General features: G+C 39.4%; 1 protein-coding gene across 5 annotated transcripts in view; it reads right to left on the reverse strand.

Annotated features, from left to right (window-relative positions):
* Nucleotides 1-4,512: 4,512 nt before the first annotated feature.
* The window catches only part of picalma (phosphatidylinositol binding clathrin assembly protein a), a 34,538-nt gene continuing 16,431 nt past the window's right edge, over nucleotides 4,513-22,619 (reverse strand). Inside the window, exons 10-24 of one of the 5 annotated variants that reach the window (XM_053332049.1) lie at nucleotides 21,458-21,543; nucleotides 20,991-21,114; nucleotides 20,419-20,552; nucleotides 19,689-19,774; nucleotides 17,099-17,251; nucleotides 16,569-16,652; nucleotides 15,976-16,056; nucleotides 14,292-14,402; nucleotides 13,327-13,329; nucleotides 12,478-12,606; nucleotides 12,281-12,311; nucleotides 12,097-12,196; nucleotides 8,248-8,307; nucleotides 7,777-7,878; nucleotides 6,052-6,766 (exon numbers count right to left, since the gene is read on the reverse strand). In XM_053332049.1, the coding sequence (XP_053188024.1) occupies nucleotides 6,674-6,766; nucleotides 7,777-7,878; nucleotides 8,248-8,307; nucleotides 12,097-12,196; nucleotides 12,281-12,311; nucleotides 12,478-12,606; nucleotides 13,327-13,329; nucleotides 14,292-14,402; nucleotides 15,976-16,056; nucleotides 16,569-16,652; nucleotides 17,099-17,251; nucleotides 19,689-19,774; nucleotides 20,419-20,552; nucleotides 20,991-21,114; nucleotides 21,458-21,543 (1,377 nt within the window). In that variant the 3' untranslated portion in view covers nucleotides 6,052-6,673. The other 4 variants (XM_053332047.1, XM_053332046.1, XM_053332045.1 and 1 more) reach the window with 4 other exon arrangements.

Below are 22,619 nucleotides of genomic sequence, written 5' to 3' on the forward strand. Positions count from 1 at the left end.
AATCATAAATTAAGACTCAAATTCAAGTAGGAAGACATAAGTGAAATAAACTCATATAACGGAATGAAAAGAAAACATAAAGACATGTAAAAAGATGAATAATGAGAAGGTAAAGGTGTGACATATGGTGGCAATACAATGTTCCATTTACTACAAATATATGACAAAGAATGTTTTTTAAACTTACATAATGTGAATGTTAATGAGAGATTTTGATATAATAAAAATTTGATATAGAAGAAAAAAGTCCTAAGTGTTTTGTATTATCTTAAAGGAAAATGTTTCTCATGGTATCAAAAAATCAGAGAATCAGTCAAATGAGATAGTAAGATAAATCGTGTTTATTATGGTTGATTGAAGAATACATTTCCAGAGGTCACTGTATTAGAGGTGGTGTAGGGGAGCTGGGTAACGATAGAAAAGGCATCCTGAACGTTTTGATTAATAAAAAGAAATAGTATGGTAAGGGTTAACTGAAGCCCACTGAAGTTACAGGTAGTTTGTCCTCTGTTGGACAATCACACAGCAATGCAAGTAAGGTGTGAGTCAAAACCTAGATCTGCCCACTCCCACTGTATATCCCACACTCCCCAATTGTATATTTTATTTGATTTTATTATATTATCACTTTTAAAGAATACTGTTGTGTCAATTTTTAATTTCCCCTTTGTGGGATCAATAAAGTGACCCTGCCGTACCAATCTTTTTCTTCAATTTCACATTTAGACCACGGCTGTGTCTCAGGATGTAGAGCGGTCATCCACCAATTGGAAGATCCCAGCTCCTCCAGTCCACATGTCAATGTGTGCTTGGGCAAGACACTTAACCTCAAAATTGATCCTGTTGCTGCGGTGTGTGAATGTTTAGTTTCCCTCTGAGCAGGTTGGCGTATGTATGTGTATGTGTATGAGTGTGTGAATGGGTGAATGAGATGTAGTGTAAAGCGCTTTGAATGGTCATAATAAGTACAGTCTATTTACCACAAGGTGGCAGTAGAGCTCCATTCTGCAAACTGGCTGATTATCCAGGCAGCACTCATTTCTGAGATATTAATTATTGTTCATATAAACTCATTATATACTATATATACTCATTTCCAGAATTTCACACAACATAAGCGATCCATCAATCTACATACATAAACACATACATGCATACATACACACATACACACATACACACATACATACATACACACATACATACATACATACATACATACATACATACACACATACATACATACATAAACACATACATACATACATACATACATACATACACACATACATACATACACACATACATGCATACATACATACATACATAAACACATACATACATACATACACACATACATACATACATAAACACATACATACATACATACACACATACATACATACATAAACACATACATACATACATACACACATACATACATACACACATACATACATACATAAACACATACATACATACATACACACATACATACATACACACATACATACATACATACACACATACATACATACATGCATACATACATACATGCATACATACATACATACATACATACATACACACATACATACATACATAAACACATACATACATACATACATACACACATACATACATACATACATACACACATACATACATACATACATACATACATACATACATACATACACTCATACATACATACACACATACATACATACATACATACATACATACATACATACATACATACACACATACATACATACATACATACATACATACATACATACACACATACATACACACACACATACATACATACACACATACATACATACATACATACATACATACATACATACATACATACACACATACATACACACACACATACATACATACACACATACATACATACATACATACATACATACATACATACATACATACATACACACACACATACATACATACATACATACATACATACATAAATGCATACACGCATACACGAAGAACCATGCCTTAGACAAAGACCTCATGCTAACATGTCTCAAGATGTTTTACTAATGATACGTGTGTATGTTCACTGCTGTGTTAACACTTTTTAAGAGAAAGCTAAATTATTTCTCAATATCATTTTGCAATCAGCTCTGTGGTAAGTTCCTTGTTTTCCAGAGTGTGGTGTTGACAGACTTGTGCACAGGAAATGAACTCAGTCACAGCTTCCTTCTTTAACAAAGTGGTTACTGCCATCTCAACATGAGTGTATCTCTAACTAGCTCCTGATGGGAGCCAGAACAGTTGGTCTGGTCTGTGGCTGCATCATGATCGTGTACATTCTTCCCTCAGGTGGTGACAGTGTTAGGATTTTATAAATGACACCAAAGCAACTCCTCCAACACCTTCATCATTAGAAATCATTTTCCATGCAGTGTGCATGGTTCACAGTGACAGAGAACATCTGGAGTGGGCTAAACCAGACTGAGGCTGCATCTCTGTACCTCAGGACCTTTGGGTGCTGCTCAGCAGAAGACAGTGTCAGCCATAAGGGAAAGAAGAACTCTACAGCATATTAATTCACCTTCTGTTCAGCAGAAGGAACAGATTTCCACCACAACTAAAAGACTGTTGAATGCCTCTACATGTGGTCTGGATTTACACTGCAAATATCTGCATCAGTCTCAGTCTATTTTTGCTAATGACTAAAGTGCTGTTTTTTCCCCGTCCAGCTCATTTAAAGAAGGGAAGGAATCCTCAAACAAGGTTAACTGTCCAGACACCACAGAGAAAAGGAAGGCCTCACATCAACAGTAAGGCTTTTATTAACTGGCCAATTAATTCTATCATGAAAGTCAGTATCTCACACAAACACACAGTTGCATCTTTCTACTACTGCATCCAAACTGAGGGGAAGTGGCAGCACAACAAAGACTCGTCCTATTGCTGTTAGAACTGCTCTGCCAAGCAGGATGCAGCTTTTATATCAAGGGCTCTCTGTGTGTGTCTGTGTGTGTGTTGCACCTGCAGTTTCAGCACCAGAAGACTCAATAATGATGGTGGTGGGACTACAGCCTCCCCAAGGGCCAAGAACCCCACATCACCCTGAGGAGACTCGGTTATCAATAATTCATCTGCAGTGTGTCCTGAGTGTCATTAAAGGGAAACTCCACCAACTTTACACACACAGGTCTGTTTGCTCATCATGGGCAGAACTGCTCTATGACTACTCCTTAAATAACTGTTGCATAATATCTTCTGCAGCACTAAAGGAGCGTTGTCAAGTCTGTGAAAAAAACAAACATCAAGATGATGTCATAGTGATGTCATCAGCATGATCTCAGCTCAGGCTTGTCTCAGAGGGGGTGAAGTTTGAAAGACATTCATTAGGCAGAGAGAGTATACTGAAAAACCTGTGATTAGCTGCATTATGGGAACTGATCCAGCATTTCTGGAGCTTGGCCCACAGTGTGGAATAAAAGTCTGCTTCTCTTTTGACTACAGCTTTTATTGTGCCTCTAACTTTATGGAACTGCAATACTAAATCACTGCAATAGCCCTTTAAGAGACACATTATCAAGGTTATATTATATTACAGATAAAAGTGTGTATGGTAATGTAGTGCTAAGTAAAAGTTAGACACAGAAGTTCAATGATTGTCTCTTAACATGTATCAGTTATGTCACTATAGCAGAGACTGGGATTGGCAGTCTACATTCCTACTTACATATAGATTCAATCAACACTATGACCTGCAGGGTGATTCATATTGTTTCCATCAACCACCTGCTGGCTTTACTCCACCACCACTTCCTGGACCTCTTAGGATCCTGTCCTATCTCCTCAGATCACAGGCCTGCATCTACAGAGTGACTTAACTCCTCCTGGAAATCAGATCTTAGTTGATCTCCAGTGGTGAAACTTCTCACCTCGCTGCAGTGATATATAAAGTGTACTCCAGGACCCCATGACATCACTGTTGGCTGTGGTTACCGGTGCAGCAGACTGTAAAAACTGCTGCTTTTCAGTATGGGGCCATTAAAGGATGGGTTCGCAATTTTTTAAGCGTGGCTTAAAATAACAGTCAGGTGGAGGTTTTTCCTCTCTGTAATCATTCCTCCTGTTCATACTGACTATTAAAAGATCTCCTTCAAATGTGTCCACACAGTCATTTCAAAGTAGTTGATCAGCTTCAGCAGTTAGTCTTATAGTTAGTATCATATCAAGTGATATCTGACACATTTAAAGACTTTTTAGCATTAAATTCACTCTTAGTGTTTCCCTATTGAGCTGTGGTGGAAGTATAGTAACAAAAAGAGGAACTTTGCTACTAAAAACACTAACGTTAAAAAAGGAAAACCGGTTTTAATGTTCATTTGGGTCACATCTTTAATACAGATGTTCAACATGAGTCTTTTTCTCTCATTAATAACACACTTATTACACAACTACTAACATAAAATGAAAGAACATGTGCTTTTGAATAAATACAGAGTCAGGTAACTGTGGAAGCTTGCACTTTATTGGAAAAAATCAAACAAACAAAAATATAATCTGCAGGGACAATGCAGCAAATATGCTCAGTTAATGGATTAAGGGTCACTTTCATGTTCAGGTCATCTTTCATACCTGCATCCATCCATTCCTGTGACTGGCAGGATCAGTTTTATATACACAAAGCACCGATCAACAGCGCTCTATTCTCCTGCACAAACTGGACCTCTCTGCTCCGGACCCAAACCTACACCTGATGCCTCACCGTGCCTCACCGTGCCTCACCGTGCCCCACCCCCACCCCCATTGTCCTAAATGCTCCAGAGCTCGCCTATGGAAACATGATCTGAGCATGAAAGAGACCCTGCACATTCAGGTTGGAAAAAAGGGGGGCAGCCAGGAGCTTTGTTAAATGTAAGAATAAACAGCATGCCAAAAAGCATCAAAAGCATAAATGCGGATTCCTTTCCAATGCGATGCTGCCTCCATCACAAAATGTAGTGCTTTTGCTGATGTGAAAAATGTTCCCTTGCCAAATTCATAGAAATCGACCCCACTGAATTGACGGCGTTAATGAATTTTGACGTCCACACACACACACACACACACACACACACACACACACACACACACACACACCCTTAGTGTGACCTCTTGAGCCACAGAGAACTGTACAAGGCATCATGCGAGTACAGATAATATTTTAGTGCCCCAACAGCAAAATGTGTCATCTCTTTAAACTTTATATTAACTTTTTTCTTTTTAAAAATCATCTCAATCACTCAAAATCCAATTCTACAATCAATCATACCTATGTATAAACCTGAAGACCTCCTGCAAGGAGAAGGTCAATGACTAGTTACATTTCCTTTTTTTCTTTTTCTTTTTAAATGTCATCCTCTCTTTAAAGGTAATCATAAATAAATACAAACAATACACAAGGAATGTCTACTGCAAACAATACATAAAAAAGAAAGAAAAAAACAAATGTGTGGTATAAACAGTTGGAGTTTGAAATCTGTGAGGATGATTTAAGAAGGTAATCATGATTGATAATCAAAAGAAGTGACTCCCACCTGGAAAAAGAGGAGCAAAAAAAAGAAAAGAAAAAAAGACAACTCAAGCAGTGTGTATGTGAGACAACAACCCAACTTGTTTTGTCTTTTTTCCCCCCAGGTTCATGAACAGTGATATGAAAAAAAGCTGTTCTGGTTCTCTCTTAGTCCAGGATACAGAGGGGGCTGAGTGATCCCTGTCCACATGGTTTTAGAATGGCAGCACGTACTCTTCTTCTCCTTCCATGACTTAGACATGACTAGATGGGCACAATGTCCACTATGATGCCTCTCTGAGATGGCCAGAGCCGCTCCAAGTCACCGTGATTTTATTCAACAAGTCTTTAATTTGGGCCGTTAGTTCTCAGAGAGAGGTGAGTTCATTAGAGGCAAACTGCAGGTTTGCTTGGATAGTTGACTTTGTTGTGGATCATCTTCAGACGGGAAACGGTGCTCCCCCTCAGATTACATGAACTGCATCTGCTAAAATAAACAACAACACAGTCAACACACAGGAACAAGCTGTAGATGTAGTATTGTAACTCCAGTATCCAGACTTCCATGAATACACTCACAACAAGGCAAAATAAAGAGCTGAGGTCCTATTCACAAGAGACTAGTGTCACTGTTCATTTATTCTGTGATCTCATTGATGAGTCACATCAATACCTGCCTTCTTTGTTTCAGATAATGAATCAGACATTCAGATTTGGTCCAGTTTCTGTGTATCACTTTCAACAAGGTGTGTAACAGCTACTTAGACCTCCATGAGTCCAGGAACAATATTGAGTGTAATTCTCAGTGACCATAGTCCTGTGCAAATAGAGCTTTAGTGTCCTGCAGAGCAAAGAAACCTCCACTAAATCAATCCTCATTCAACAAGAGACAAGACGTGTGTGCAGAGTGCAAAGTGTGCAAAGCAGCCAGCTGGGGAGTGGAGCGCAGCAGCAGCATCTCACAGGGGACGGTTGTGACTGCCACCAAAATCAACCATTTAACAGCCAACTGTGCTCAAACAAAAGGAGAGTTCAACATGCAAGTCTGTCCACTCAATCAGGATCCTGAGTTGCATGTAGCACACACACAGAAGACGAGCGGTACCTAAAGATGCTTTATAAGAAATTCTGCAGAAAGAGCTGAGCAAAGGGGTCCTTCCCTGGTGCTCTGAGGGGGCTGAGACTGGAGGGACTAGAAGTTGTGGGTGACTGAGTCACACAGGATGAAGAACAGACCAGGAGAGAAATAGAAAGCCAATGATAAGAAATGAAAGAAGAAAGGCTAGACTATAAGTGAAAATAAAATGCATACATTACTATTTTCAGTAATGCACATAATGATATGTCAGAAAACAGTTGCAGACCTTCTATCAGGTCATGATACACAGTGACAGAGAGCTGGAAGCAGATTTAGCAACCTTCATCCAAAAGATGGATGGATAGATGATTAAAAAGAAAGAGACTACATTATCAAGTCTATATACAAAGACTGGAAATACTCATTTACAGTGTAACAGCAGGAAGTGAATAGTAAAAAGTAATCAATACAAACACAGGAACTGATATGCACTGAGATTCTATACTTTATTTTTTATTTATGTATTTTAGGAATGATTTTATGGATTCTATGTATCATATGTCAGTTCTGTCTGCTGTATGTCTGTTATTGGTGAACCAAAGATAATTTTCCACCATGGCAGACAATAAAGTTCTATTCTATTCTATAAATAGAAAGAACATCAATAAAAAAGAATAAAGAACAATAAATAAAAAGTACACCATCAATAAAAATAATAGTAATAAAAAATATAATAAAAAAAATAGTAACATTATGACCAAGAGTAATAAGAGTAATATTGGTGTTGACAGAATGATTATATAGCTGAGTCTGATACTGTACTGATTTTAAAGTGAAAAGAAATATATTGCACATTTGAACTATAAGTATTAATATAGCTGAAATACGGATATTGCACAGTAGTGTACATTAAAAAGTGCAGTAAAAGTTTTTAGCTGCTTCCAGAGTCAGATCAAAGCTTTCACTACCACAAATACATGATCAACCTGAGAGAAACACTCCCAGTTAGAAAGTACTGGACACACATTTCCTGACTGAGTTGTAGAAGAAGTGAACACACAGTCTATCTGCTTGAGGCTGGCAGGTTATTACACTGAGAAAAAGAAGGAGTAGGGATGCTGTAGATGTAGACATCCGTTACCTGTGCGCCTGGATTGGGACCGAAGGGGTTTGGTGGTCTCATCACCGGCTGGGTGTACATCATGGTGGGCTGTGTCATCATCACGGAGCTCATGTGAGGGGGCTGATGGGAGAAAAAAAACAGCAGGGGACAGATGAATAATACTGCCTGGACTATCATAATAACATAATAACAACTGAGCGTTGTCACTTCTCAGAACAGACTCAGCTTCTATCTGAGAAACTCATTTATTTACTCAAATAATCATCACTGAACAACACAAGAAAATCAAAACCATTACTTTTACATTGATGTGTTCCATATGTAGTGCTGTGTGTGTGTGTGTGTGTGTGTGTGAGAAACTGCACACTCAAGTCAAGAAGACCCCCTTCCCTCCCCCCACCCCCATCTCTCCTCCTCCTTGCGTGCACAGTGTGAGTGTGTGACAGGAAGTGAAACCCTGCTGGTGAAGACAGTTCCCAGCTGACTTACCATTGCATATGCCATCATGCCTGTTGGTGTGGTTGCAGGGAAGGCCATGACAGATGGTGCCTGAGGTGACACAAAAAAAAACAACAAGATGATCACTTTTACAGAATAAGGGCACAGCATTCCCCCCAACTCACACTCCATACTTTATTCACTTCATCAAACTTGTAGTTAGACTCCAGCATTTAATTACAAGAAAGCACAAGAAAGAATTCAGTTGACATCGAACATTCAATTCAAAACAGGTGCTTCAGCAGCAGAATGTCTTCTGTTAAAGAGAGCAGTCACATGATGAAGCTGACCTTGTTCTGACTTGCTAAGCTTGCCAGTGCTTTCTGTTCTGCTTCATTCAAACTTGTGCGTGCTGTGTGTCTGCACAGTTTTCAGAGTAAAATCAAGAATGCAGCCTGAATGGAAGCGTGAAGATAGCGAGATACTGCAGACTGTGAGGAAAAATGACTGCAGGAGTCAGACAATATGAAGATATGTGAAGGTTGCCAATAGCTCATATTCAGTTTGGAAGGAGGAAAGAGGCTGAAAAACAGCATTTAAGGCCTCAACCTGCCACAAAAAAAATCACATAGTATCTAGGAAATGTGATGGTTTGCTTTAAGGATCATGCCGATAACAGAACGAGGTAAAGGAAAGCAGAGAAGACTGTGTGGAGTCCTGGAAGTAGAAGCTGGTTACTGGCAGGTGCAGAGCTCCTTGTGGAAAGAGATTAGAGAGAGTCTGTTTCTCTGAGCACTCCTTGCTCCTCCAACAGCCCCTGCAGTGATAACAAACCCAGATTTGTCTAATGCCCAGCCCTCTCGGGAAGGATACGTTTCATTAACTATTCAGTGGTTGGCCGGGGAGGCGCAAGTGAGTCAGACGTGACGCTGCTGCCAAAATTGCTTCTTTCATCACAGACTGTGCTTGTTTCATTGCGGGCTAGATGGCTCCTTCAGAATTCCTCCTCACTGACAATGTTTGGTTTGTTTCAGGGACGCCTCTCTCATCGCCTCTTAGACCGTCAGTAATGACATGATAAGGCTTGTTTTTTAGCATCATGTTAGGGATTATCCTTTAATATGGAGCTCTGACTGATGACAGCTGTGTGAAGCTTCTTGGTGTCTTCTTGGCTTTCAATGTGATCACAAGCACTGTGTATACTAAGAGCTAATACTGTTGAGGATTGTTAGAGGCTGGATTTCAACATTTTATAAAAGTCAGATCATGGACTGAATATTTGAAACCAAAACATTGAATCCCAAAATCATGAAAACACAAAGCAGATGGATGGAAGGTACAGAGTCTTCTTACTTCTCCCTTAAACTAATCCAAACTCACTGAAGTCACTTCTCTTCTTATTAGAGGAGCTTGCTCAGTGACAGCACTGGTTTTTAAGCATACGTTTTATTTTTAGACATTACATATGGTTTTTATCTTGCACTTTATAATAAACTCTATTGTTTATGCTTATATTGAGCTGCTGGAAACCTAAATGATCAATGAAGTGACTATCTATCTATCTATCTATCTATCTATCTATCTATCTATCTATCTATCCATCCATCCATCTATCCATCTATCTATCTACTTTTCATCCAGTGGTTTCCTACTGTGTATGCAGTGAGTGCAAGCCAGTTGTGTTTTTCCATCCATCCTATTATACAAATAAGTGCATGTACAGTAATAAGTTCAGTGTAGAATCGTATCTGATCTCTAATGTAATTTAGACCAAACATCATTCATCATTTCATTTCATATATTTATTTTATATCAATCTGTCTATCTGTCAGACTAGTTATAATAATAATTATTGGCATTTTAATACTAGAACCCAATATGGCTAAATCATATGGCCTGTTGTTACAGAGAAAGCTTCTCATTGGTTGATAAAGGTTTTTATTAAAGTCTTTTTCTTCATTCTCCTCCATTAACTATCCTGGTTGAATCATGTGACTGCACCCTGGATGACTGACAACAACAACAGCGACTACAGGAAATCTACTGTGTGAGTCTATGAGAATGTAATGGTAAGAAAAACAATACAAGTTCAACTGGCAGCAGGTTTCAACTTGGTATAAGTTGTGGGAGATCATCAGTTTTTTCCAGTTTGTTCATGACTCCAATGATTAATATGTTGATGTCATTGCTCTGACTGATGTCTTCTCTAATAATTCAAAAAACATTGACTACAACATTTCACTGTCTGGAGTCCTGTAATAGTAAGAAAAGTCCTGACACTACAACTGTCCTCTGTGCAGCTGTTCAATAGGACATGGTAGACAGACATGAGAGCTTGTGACTGGTAGGACACCAGTTAAAGAGAGTAAAGGACACTCAGGAGACACAGTCAATACACACTTCAGGAGAAAGTGACAAGCATCCAGGAAAGCCTTCAGTCAGTACCTAACAGTGATGAGTCAGCCAGAACCGAGCTGGCAGGGAATGCTTCACTGGACATTTCTTGGCAGACAGAAAACAGACTCATTTTTAAATAACAGTAACTTGATATTAGTTAAAAAGCTGTAATGAAGTAGCTCCAAACAAGCCTACACTGAGCCTCTGTGCCTGTGTGCTGCTGCATGCTGTGGCTGCAGTAGTTAAAGAGTCCTGACAGTGAGCCTGTGTGACTGTTAGCTGTGGCACAGCTTCTGGACAGAGTGCTGCAGAGTTAATATGAACCGGTGCATGCCATGTGTTGGGTCAGAGAGCAGGGAAGATATTAAACCAGATGTACAGTAGGGATGGACTTACGTATTGTGGAAAAAGCATGCCGTTCTGTATGTGTGGCCCCGGAGAACAATTACACATTGCAACAGACACAGACATTAAAAGAATCACTTGGAGCAAACAGACACTGCTATGTTAACATTAACAGACAAGACATTACAAACAAAGTAAGATCCCTCCACACATATTTAATATATATTCAAATACTAAATAACAAACAAATATTTGTCATTTGACTGGTTCCATACTAGTTGTGATGTCATAAATCAGACATTCATATCTTGAGCTCAGACTTTAAATGAGCACAGAGACAAACACACTGTTAATGGAGGACTTGAAGTCAGCATCAGTTTCCCAACATCATATTTTATAACCACCTGAGCATGAAAAAATATTACAAGTACATCAACTGCTTTTACTCACAGGCTTTATATTCTCTCTTGCTGAATTAGCTGCTCAGGTTTAGCTAGAACTAAAAGGCTGAATGATAGAACTTCAAGTCTCTATGACTGACACCTTTTCATGAAATAACAGCTACTTTCTGATACATAAAAAAATCACAGATGTGAGCATTTTTAATTCATTATTTTATAATGTACTAAGACTATGTGTTGTAATCATATTTAAGATGGTTTAAATATTTTCTTTTTTATCATTATTGGTTTTGTATATACTATTAATATATGTCTTTTAAAAGCCTAACTAGAGACAGGAGATGGGAACTAGCAATAGTTATAATCTCTTTACACAGAACATCAATTACTGCAGCTCATTAGGAAAAAGCTCAAGTTGTACTATGTTCATCTGCGTTGTCCCAAACAAATAAATTAAATAAATAACAATAATTAATCTGTGTACGTGTTCCCATTATCATACTGGCTTATGTCTGATATGTTTGGCCTGTTTAGTTACAGCAGAAGCTGTTAAAAAGAACTGAGCTGTTTTTTTAGAGGCCACTACATATTTTTATCTTGTAATTATTGTCATTTTATAGACATTTATTGTGATACAAGCACATTTAGCAACAAGCTCCCATATTCTAAGGACATAAAAGAATATTAAAGAGAATCAATGCTTTCTGGCTGTTGTCACTAGTTTAGAGGGGGGGGGGGGTTAGCAGATGGGTCGTACCATGGTGGCAGGGTTCCAGGTGGTGGAGGGAGTGGTCTTGGCTTGCCAGTTGTTTCCACCTGTCAGCTTCTTCTCACCTGGCTGACTCCAGTGAATATCACTGCAGAGATGAAGTCAACATGTCAGCTGAGTTTAGTATGCAGTATCAGAGACATTCAGTTAAATATTAGCTGAGGGCGCTTACTTCTTTGCTGTGCCGTTGCCAATCCCCAGATCTAGAATGAACAGAAGCAAAGTAAGGAATGGATCTCAGATTTGACACTTTTTTCTTTACTGTTACTATTTGGCACAAATATCAGCTTATATAATAATCTGCTTAGAAAACAATGAGTTCTCTTTATGACGTGTTGTCATGGTTACAGTATCTTTAATTCCACTTACTGCCCACTAGATTGGCCAGTGAGGAGTCCAGGTCGCTGGACACCAGCTTGTGAGACTGTTGGCCGTTAGGGGTCATGCTCTGATTGGGTGAGGATGCCACTGTAGGTTTGAGGATGTCACCTAAAACATCTTAAACAAAGGGGGCAGGACAAAGGGACAGGAAGTGGAGGGAGGGGGGTTGATGGTGAGAGGTTTGGGGGTGGGGGTGGGGGGGGTCCAGAACAGGTGAAGACACAATATACAAACACAAGACAACAAAAATCCACACACGTAGACAAACACATAACAGTATAAACAACACACAAACACACACACACACACACACACACACACACACAGGGACAGAGAGAGGATGTTCAGCGTGGATGAAGCAGGAAGCAGCGCTCACAAAAAAAAACCAAAAACGTATCGAGCCAAGACTGTGTGAGAGGAATGTGTGTCGAGTCAACTCACCCAGTCATGCATATGCCATGCAAAAAGCCAAGACCCCCCGGGAGTGTGTTTAATCCCAGGAAGAGGGCGGAGAGGAAAAAAAAAAAAAAGGTTATGAGATCGTGAGCAGGCTAGAACCCAGTGAGGGTGAACAGACAGTCAGTGTGTTAGAGCTTCAACTTAAACATTTATTCTGTTGGTATAATTATCAACTAATAAACTAATGAGGCCATGTGTGTAATAACTGTTAACTTCAATCACATCCAGTTAGTGACAGTGTTTATCAAAGTTTTAATTTAGCATTAATCACAATTTCTTATGATTTTCTCTTAAATGTCTCATTTGCACATATGTTAATGTTTCCAGTAATAGGCTCATTTGTTAGTAATTAACCTGTAACTATAACACAATTGATACCATCTGCAAAACCTACAACTTATTTAAATCACAAGTTAAAAAACCCAACTTAAGTACATAATAATATTTTTCAGTGTAAGGATCTCTGTGACAATAAATCATCTTTATGTAAGAACTTCCCAGCTCAAGTGATTTCTACAGCCACAGCAAATACACACACACACACACACACACACACACACACACACACACAATGTCATCTTCTGCACCTGTGCATGCTAAAAATAAACATTGAGATGAGATGGCAGAAGCACATGACACATGAGTAGATATCCAAAGATAAGAAACAGCCACGGCAGCTTTTCACGATGTGCTGGGCAGGATGTTTCTCTGACCTCTGTCACCAGCTTCTGTTTGTTCCCTGAGCACATTCTCTAATCTACTGCAATGTTGGACAAAATATTTTTTTACCATTAAGGAAGCTCTCTCTAAACTCTACAAACAGGGCTACAATCCTTTCAGTGCACATATTGCACACAGATGCTGACCACAGTTTACAGTGTCAGAGCACTTCATCAAAGGATTGGCCAATCATGTTACTCATCAGCCAAAATAAGAGTGCATTTTTGGAATTAGGATGGTCTACATTATGGTAATATATCTGATGATTTTTAAGCTCAAAACAGATTGAAGTTGGCTTGTTGAAGTAGAAGTATGCCAGTTAAAGCTCTGGTACTGTGGTGTGATGGGTTAAGAATGTTTTATTGGTTTGATAAAGAGCCAGTGGCACCAAAAAAACTGATTACATATTTAGGAAAACAACTTTCATTATCTGCTGAGACATGAACATAGTCCACATAAAACACACACTGACAAACAAATCAAAGTCCAGCACTTTGTCTACAGCCTCCACATGATCCAATCAACGTGCATGTGTTCCCTCCCAAACCTTCAGGTGGCAGCAGAGTACACCAGGCCTGCTGACTCCTTTAGGCCAGCAGGAACAGTGAGAGTGCAGAACCTACCTGTGGGATCCAGGTTGTTGGCGTTGGTGTTGTTGCCAAATACAGAGTCAAAGTCAACGTTAAGGCTTCGAGAGTTTTGTGGCTGTTGGGGTGTTGGGGAGGCTGTAAACCCTGCACACACAAACACATCACAAACTATCAACAACCACATCTGATACACATATAAGGTCATGTACTGCTACACCAGACTTCTATTTTTATTAGAGAGGTCACATGGTGAATGTTTTATCATCCATTTCTCCAACTTTTGTATGTCTAATAGAGTCAGACTGATATTATCGGCCGATACTGACCTATCACAGATATATCGGTATAGGTGACTATGTTGCACGATAAGTGTTGAACTTTTATCTTTTTTTTAAAACTTATATAGGCAGCAGTTTATGTAAATGTGACCCTTTTTATTTAAGTTTAATGTATGCATAATTGATTTTTTTTGTTCTGCATTTTTTTTAATCATAGCTAATGATAATGATTCAATTCCCAGTGAAGTTTACTGTTTCAGTGCACTGATGTCATAAAGTTTATTAAAGTGTAAAACTGCAGGGCCTCCATTACATACCTCTGTGACAAGTGTTTGAAAAAAACCCACATTTGAGTGATCATTACAAAGACAATGTTATTATTCTGTAAAAAATGTGTGTTTCTGTATACAGCCTACATAAATACACTTTTTGTAATGATCCCCAAAATGTGGTTTTCAAACATTTGTGACAAAGATATGTAATGGAGGTATTATCGGCCAATTATTATATCACATTTTTTTTTACTTCCTAAAATTGGTATCAGCATCGGCCCCAAAAATCCAGTATCAGTCGAGCCCTAAAGCCTAAGAACTGTACTTACCCTTCACTTGCTTGTTAAAATGTGTAATATAATGCTGTTGATCACTACGTCCTTTTTTGTTGTCCATCATTATTTTGTTTTTTTTTAAATGTGTTACTTTTTACTTTGAGAGCTATAACTACATGTCCAGCCTGACAGTAGCACATACAGTAACCTCTGTCTTTCTAAAGGAAAAATCATTTCTTGAAGGCAACAAACGTGTACTGTTCTCTGTGCCAGCTCACACACTGGTGGGGTCTTGTACAGGTTGATGTGTCATATCCTAACACCCATCAGTTCCCCATAAAAGCAGCCGTTTCTTTGTGTTTGCTCACTAGAATAGCACATCTCAGCTACTGTAGCTAAGTACTTCTTCTGTCCATACATGTGACAAATGAAGCAGAGCTACACAGCTGGGGACTGTTGCATTTTACATAATAATAATGATAATAATACTTTAGTGGGGGTTGTAATGCTTGTTTCATATTTACCTTTTCTATATTTCTTCCTTAATTAATTACTCCATATTTACTGAATTACGTACTACTAAATTTAGTAAAGTTTATATTTGTTTGTTTTTAACAGTCTCCTGAGACTACTGTGCATCTCTGTCTTTTCCATCATGAATGAGTCAGTGTATATTTGTTGAAGGTTGTTGAGTCTACAAGTCGTCCCCTCTTTTTGAATCTCGAGGAACTCGCTCCAAAACATTTACCATATATCTTCTAGATCAATGACACATTTTTCCAATACAACTTCACCTTGGCTCCTCTAAAGTAAAAAGTACTCCACAAAAAAACTTGAAAACTAAGGAGTGCGAGGTGTGTTTTGGGGTTTTGGGTGGACATGTAACACCTACCTCTGAATAGACCAGCTACAGCAGGGGGCTCAGATTGGAAGAGAGGAGTGGTGGTGTAAGGGCTTGGCCCACAGAAGGAGTCTGACACACAGCAACAGCAGCAGACAGGCAAAGAACCAGATGGAGATAGAGAGATAGAGATATAGATAGATAGATAGAGATATAGATAGATAGATAGAGATATAGATAGAGATGTAGATAGAGATAGAGATATAGATAGATAGATAGATAGATAGATAGAGAGAGAGAAAGGGAGGAAGAAGGGAGAAGATTATGAAGATACAGCACCAGAAAAAAAAAACAGAGCAGCGAAAGAAAAGAGCTGGGAGGGAGAAGTCAAGCAGCTGTGGACTTTTTAAATAGAGCGGGAAAACAAAGGACAAAAGCAGAGGAAGCTGGCACTCATTGCATGACTAGCCTAAATACAGGGGGAAATTAAAGAGGATGCACAGCTAGTGGCTAACCACAAAACAATGCAGGCTCACACCCAGACGCTTATAGGAAGCAAGGACGGAGGAATGTTGAGCGGGAATTTCACTACAACACACTGTCAATCCAATTCATCTCACTCTCATGTCAACAGCCCATAATACCTGTGATAAATGTCTCTATCTGTGCAGCAGCATCCAGATCAGATGCCAGTGAGGAACTTGAATCAAAAAATGGATTGTAATGATCTAAAGAAAAAAAAAGATGGATATTCATGCAGCAGAGAGTTCTGGCTTTTGAAATACAAACACAGAGGCAGAGAGCAAATAAAAGATTAAACAGTCTAAATCAAAGAATGTTAAGAGCTGAGAAAACAAACACGAGGAAGCTTGGTCTTGATTATGGAGGGAAGCAAATATTTGGAGCGGGGGGGCAACGTGCCAGATCTTTGATGAATGTGAGAAAAGTGTCATGAAACAGTTTGTTCTGACCACTGACCCTAAACTACTAGAGGCATTTCCTCCATTTCTTTCCCTTACTGCTCTGAAATATACTCACTCCATGCCCAGTTTAACTCCTATCAGCCAGGATGAAGTTAAGAGACATCAGTATGACACATTAAAATGACACAAAAAGAAATGTAGACTGTAAAAGAAAAAGAAAAAAGGTAGAAGATGAAGCAAAACAAGCCCACCGAACACTTCATGGCTAGGTGTCCTAGAGGACAGACTGCCAGTGTCAGAGGACGAGGTGGGCAGGTGGACAGCATCGACAACAGGTAGAGTGAGGAAAGGGTTTGAGTTTGGAATGGAATCCTCCACAACGTCTGCAGCAGAGGTGAAAGGATCTGAGTGGACAGAGAGGGAGAAGAGAGGAGGAGACAGAGGAGAGGGAACAGAGAGATTATGGTGGAGAGGAGGGTGAGAAAAGTTTAAAAAGAAAAAAAAAGTTTAAAAAGTGCATGCGAGATGACATGCAAGGGGAGGAAATGTGAGTGATGCAGGTGAGAAGGATTAAAACAGTGTTAAGAGATATAACAGCAGGCTGATATCATGCATTCTACATCTGCTGCACTCTTATTGGACTACATTTCAGACTAGATCACCAGTTTAATCACCGCCGCTTCAGTCCAGAGGTTACACAGCTCCATTATCAGAGGAGTCAGAGTCCAGCACAGAGACTGATGTCCACAAACACCTGTGCTCACTATAAACCAGCTGTGTATGTAACTGTGTGTGTGTGTGTGTTTGGGGAATCGTGTCTACTCTGTGTATGAGTCCAAACATGTGCCATCTATAAGACAAATATAAAGATACTGGAGCTTTCCTCCAACAGTAAACATCAACATGTAAGTGAACACAATGAACATGAGCTCTGTGGACTAATCTAAAACTATACTTTAAGTCTGCGCTCTAATGACTTAGATTACAGGCAAACACTGCTGCTATCTGTATCAGCCACATTATTTACATACCTTTAGATAGGAGACTGAAGTGAAAAGCACACAACATTATAAAGAGGTATGAGATAAGGTTCAAACTGCAGCTATTCATTATGTACATCATAGTTCTAATGTCTTTATAGGAAACATAATGCAGCATCCATTAGTTTCACATTCAAATCATGCATCAACTAACATTGTACACACTGTGCACACTGTTGTGATATACTGACAAGCAGGTGTTCTGCAAGAACTGAAAGTTCAATGTAACACTGAATTCAAACACTTTTATTTACAAGTCTGTCATTTCTTAATAGTTTCCTAAAAAGAACAATGTGACCTGATACTTCTAGTGCAGACAATGTTGTAAGGCAGTTATGTGAGTGTAGTAAGTTATGTCAGGTTTATAAGCAGTAGTTGATTTCCAGACTCTATTCCTGAAAGGAACCAACCAATTTAAACCATGCCAACTATATCATTTTGTTACTACTCAAATACTGTTTCCCTTCCTTCATATATTATGATGTGCACTAACAAGAAGTCTCTATATGTTAAGCTAGATATCAACTGAAAGAAACACACAAAGTGGAACATGACTCATTTCTAATAATGCAGTTCAGGAACCTTCCATTGCATTTGCACATATTGGTTACTTCCTCAGAAATTATTAGAAACTATGGGACCTGTAAACTTAAGTGTCACCCAAAAGTCAAATGTGCTACTGTCTGAGGATGTGGAAACAGAACACAGCTGTGAGGACAGTAAAGCAGGAGTACTTTACTGGGCCTTATTGTCATCTACAAAATGCATATAAAACATGGTGCTGGTGTTTCTAACTAACCAAGTTATTTTAGATGACAATAAGCAGGAGCAGATTGATTGAAGCTGGATGCAGCCAGATAAGTTACAGGTAACACGTCACTGATGTACTGCTCTGTATTCAGAGTTGGCAAAGTCCAATGTCAAAAAACAAAGTCAACTTTATCAAAGCACTGCAGAGTTTTCAGTCTCCATTCTCTCTGACAGTACTCACTGGGTCCTGGTTGATGTAGCAGCTCTCTCTCTGCTGCTGTTACAGCACATGTGCTCACTTCCTCCTCCATACTCTACTGTCTGATTACACAGCACTACATTATATTGTAATGCTAGTTGTTTTTTTCTGTTAGATTCAGCTCTTCTGGAAGAATCACAGAGAAACTTAGCAGCTTAGCTTAGCTGCAGCTGTAACATTGCTCTTCCAGACTGTTGCACCTGATTCAACAGCACCATATTTGGCCTTGTGTCATGAAACTGGTTTTCTTCCAAATATACTGATACTTTGAATGATTAGCAGTATGATATTTTAGTGTCTGCTTTTCTCCATCACTAGCATTACATGGTAGACTGGCGTGTATTCTGTCCTTGAAGGCACGATTACTGAAAATGAGGAAAAGTGTTTGTAGTCTAATTCAGATCAAAATCGGACTCTTGCCAGCAATTGAGTGTGTGGGTGCAGGAAACATGGAGAGAAGTTAAATATTGTTCATTTACTCCCCACACTGTAATGAAAAATCGCTCAAGTTTCCCTTTAAGTAGGTTACATTAATGGGTTTTAAGTAGTTGCAATAAGTAACTTTTTGTTCTTGGTTTTTCATTTTCACTCCATTTGAATAATCATGCTGTAATCCTCAGTCTTCACTTTTTAGAAAAAATACACAAATTCCATAGAGTCATGCAGCAAGTGGGAGAGTTCGAGATGGGTGTGTGCTAATGAGTATTTGCATGCGTGTGTGTGTGTGTGTGTGTGTGTGTGTGTATATAGCAGTATGGACTGAAGTGTTGCCAGGAAGAGCAGAGCTCTCACCTCCCCATGTGTTGGTGGTGGAGAGAGGCAGCGGCTGCTGGAAAGCAGGCTGCAGGTCCAGCAGGTCGTTGGCTGCCTTAGAGGTGCTGGAGAGGAGGAGCAGGAAAACAAGGGCATGGAGGAGAAATCAGTCACTCATTGACAAAACATTCATGACCTTCCTCAGCTCCAGAGTTGTGACTAAAAGAGCAAAGTATGGCTGTAGTTTTGTCTGATAATAGCAATATGTTACAGGAGCAACACTGCATATTTTTACCTTTAAAAAAAGTCAGTTAAAAAGTGCTTTCTTCACTCCTCTTTCTCTGCACATACTCTGGTGTATGTAAGCAGTTGACAGTGTTGAGTTAATTTGTTACGTTGCCCTCATTTACAAACATATTTTCACTGACGTTGTGTGTAATTTTGTATAAAATAATAATAATAATATAATAAGTACTGCTATTGCAGCATCTAGTTCCTTCACAAGGATCGAAGTTTCATCTCATCTTGAACAACTAACAATTATCTTATAACAGACATGTACATGCCAATAGGTAGTACTTCCAATACTTCATAATCTACAAACCTTTAAAAAACCCAAATGATTCTGTTTAATACATAAAATTACAGATTACAGCATCACTTCCAAACTCTTACACATGTGCAACAGTCTATGATCTAATGCATTCAAGATCTGCCAAAAGTGTTTGATCTAAATGGGTTTTGGTGTGAGAATGTCCTGTGACCTCACCTGTTAGTGGAGCTGGGGGTGGAGAAGAGGTCAATGGCTGGGGCTGAGTTGATGGTCCCACCCATCGTAGAGACGGGGGAGGAGTCTGTGGTAGCTGCGGCAGGATTCTTCTGGAGCTCCTTAAGACGCTGCTCCTTGAACAATGGGAAGTTTGCATTAGTGACACGGAAACTGAGCTGTATTCAACTACTCAGTATGACACTAGTCAGTTAGACACAGAAATATGAGGAGAAAGTAAAGGGATTGATAAGCAACAGAACGGTCCCAATCCTGAACTGAACAGGAGCTGGTGTGATTATAAGGTGTGTATCTTGCACCACTAGACCACACAGACTCCCCCCACTGCACAAAATCTGGAAAAGTGATTATGGCTATGCATTTGATATTGTCAGTGGGAGAGAGTCCAGACCTAAAGGACACATCAGCACTCTACTGAAACACTTCAGAACACTAGGACACAAAGGGATAGAACTGTTGCCAGTTTGGGGGGGAAACAAAAGCAATTAGACGTTGCTGCTCTGGCCTGAACTGCACTAAAGTGAAAAGAATGGAGGTGATGAAGGAAAATGTACTTTAAGTGCTTTTAGGCGACTCTGTTCTTCCTCCAGCGCTGCTTGTTTTTCCCTCTCGTCCACTTTGGTGAAAGATATGCCGGTGTTGGCCAGGGAGGAAACAGCATTGGAGAGGGTGCTAGCCCTGAATCAAGACACATACACAGAAAAAAGTGACCTACCAATAAACCTGTCAGGACTACAGGAATCCTCTGTTTAAATATCAATGAATTTGCATTTATGACTTTACAGCTGGACTTTGTTATATTTATTGCTTTAAAACAGAGTAGTGTCAAAGTTGACTAACTGCTTCACATATTGAAAGATATTCATTTAGCTGCTTTGTAAAACTTGGTTCATTTTTAGCATATATGTTGAAAAAAAAAAACAGTGCAATGTTATCAAGTTGCTGAATCAAACATGAGCCTCTACTCTGAGCCTGGATGGCAGAGAGCCAGGTTTAGTGAACACAGATGAAGTAGGCCTACCTGCTGGCTGCTGTTGAGTCTTTGACTTTCTTTCCCTCTAAAGAGGCCAAGTGCTGCTCCAGGGCATCCAGCAGGCTGCTGGGGGCCTAGTGTGAATGTCATTGACACACATTAAGTTTCAAAGGCTGAGGAAAACCTAACACAAGAGGTCTTCTAAAGAAAAAACTAAAAGACACTGAAGCATGCCAAGAGTCCACAAACAGAGGTACTCTCAAATACAGAGACAGACAGAGAGAAAAGGTTCAGATACTTACACACACTGTAAACTGAAGATGGAGAGATAGAAGGAAGGGAGAAATACAGAAAATAAAGGTGGTAACGGTGAGGATTTCATTAGGAAAACTTTGGGGAGAAAGGTCTCTATTTCTGCTTTATTTGCTACCAAGTTCTTCTACAGACGCACTGGACAGCAGAACCTCCAAATATCTACTTTGTATATAAAGCAGCCCTTCAGCAGGTCCCTGGTCCACACTCAAACCCTGGATTCACACCTTTATTTGCTGTACGACGTGCAAGGTCAGGAGTGAGTGTGAGCTGGAAGTAGTGGACACATGCATTGCCTGCCTGACGTGCACAGCACTTGGTGTTAACACGTGTGAGGCCTGAAGCTACAGGGGGTTAGCAGCATGTGAAAGGACAATAATAGCCAAATTTTGGAAGTTCATATTGTGGAGGTCACTAAACCAATTAGATCATAGCATATGCATTGAAAGCTTGCCAATGAGCCCCAAGATATTACAGTGTGTCAATACAAGAACTCAGATGCTGCATTACAATATACTGTTAAAGTAGCACAAGTTATATCTTAATACATGAGTTCTGTTCTGTTGTTTCTGTGACATCTCTCCAGAAATGACAGTCGCTTGATGGACACAGTGGGTTTAATAGTGACACTGTGCTACTAGATAGAATAACACATGACCAAACATTTCACCACCCATCTGTCTAACTGCTTTTCTGTGTCTTTACTAGTCTGGGTATCATGAGGTCATCTGGACTGTGAAGCCCACACAGATTTGTGTTACATGACACAAAATAAGTTTTTGATTTCTACATACTTTTAAAAAGAGTAATTTCACCCAAATCACAGATTTCAATGCAGATAATTATGGTCTGTAGGTTTGGAGATACAGCTGCTGCCATCCACAATGAAGATGAGTGA

This window comes from Scomber japonicus, chromosome 13 (assembly GCF_027409825.1).
Source record: "Scomber japonicus isolate fScoJap1 chromosome 13, fScoJap1.pri, whole genome shotgun sequence".
Lineage (NCBI taxonomy): Eukaryota > Metazoa > Chordata > Actinopteri > Scombriformes > Scombridae > Scomber > Scomber japonicus.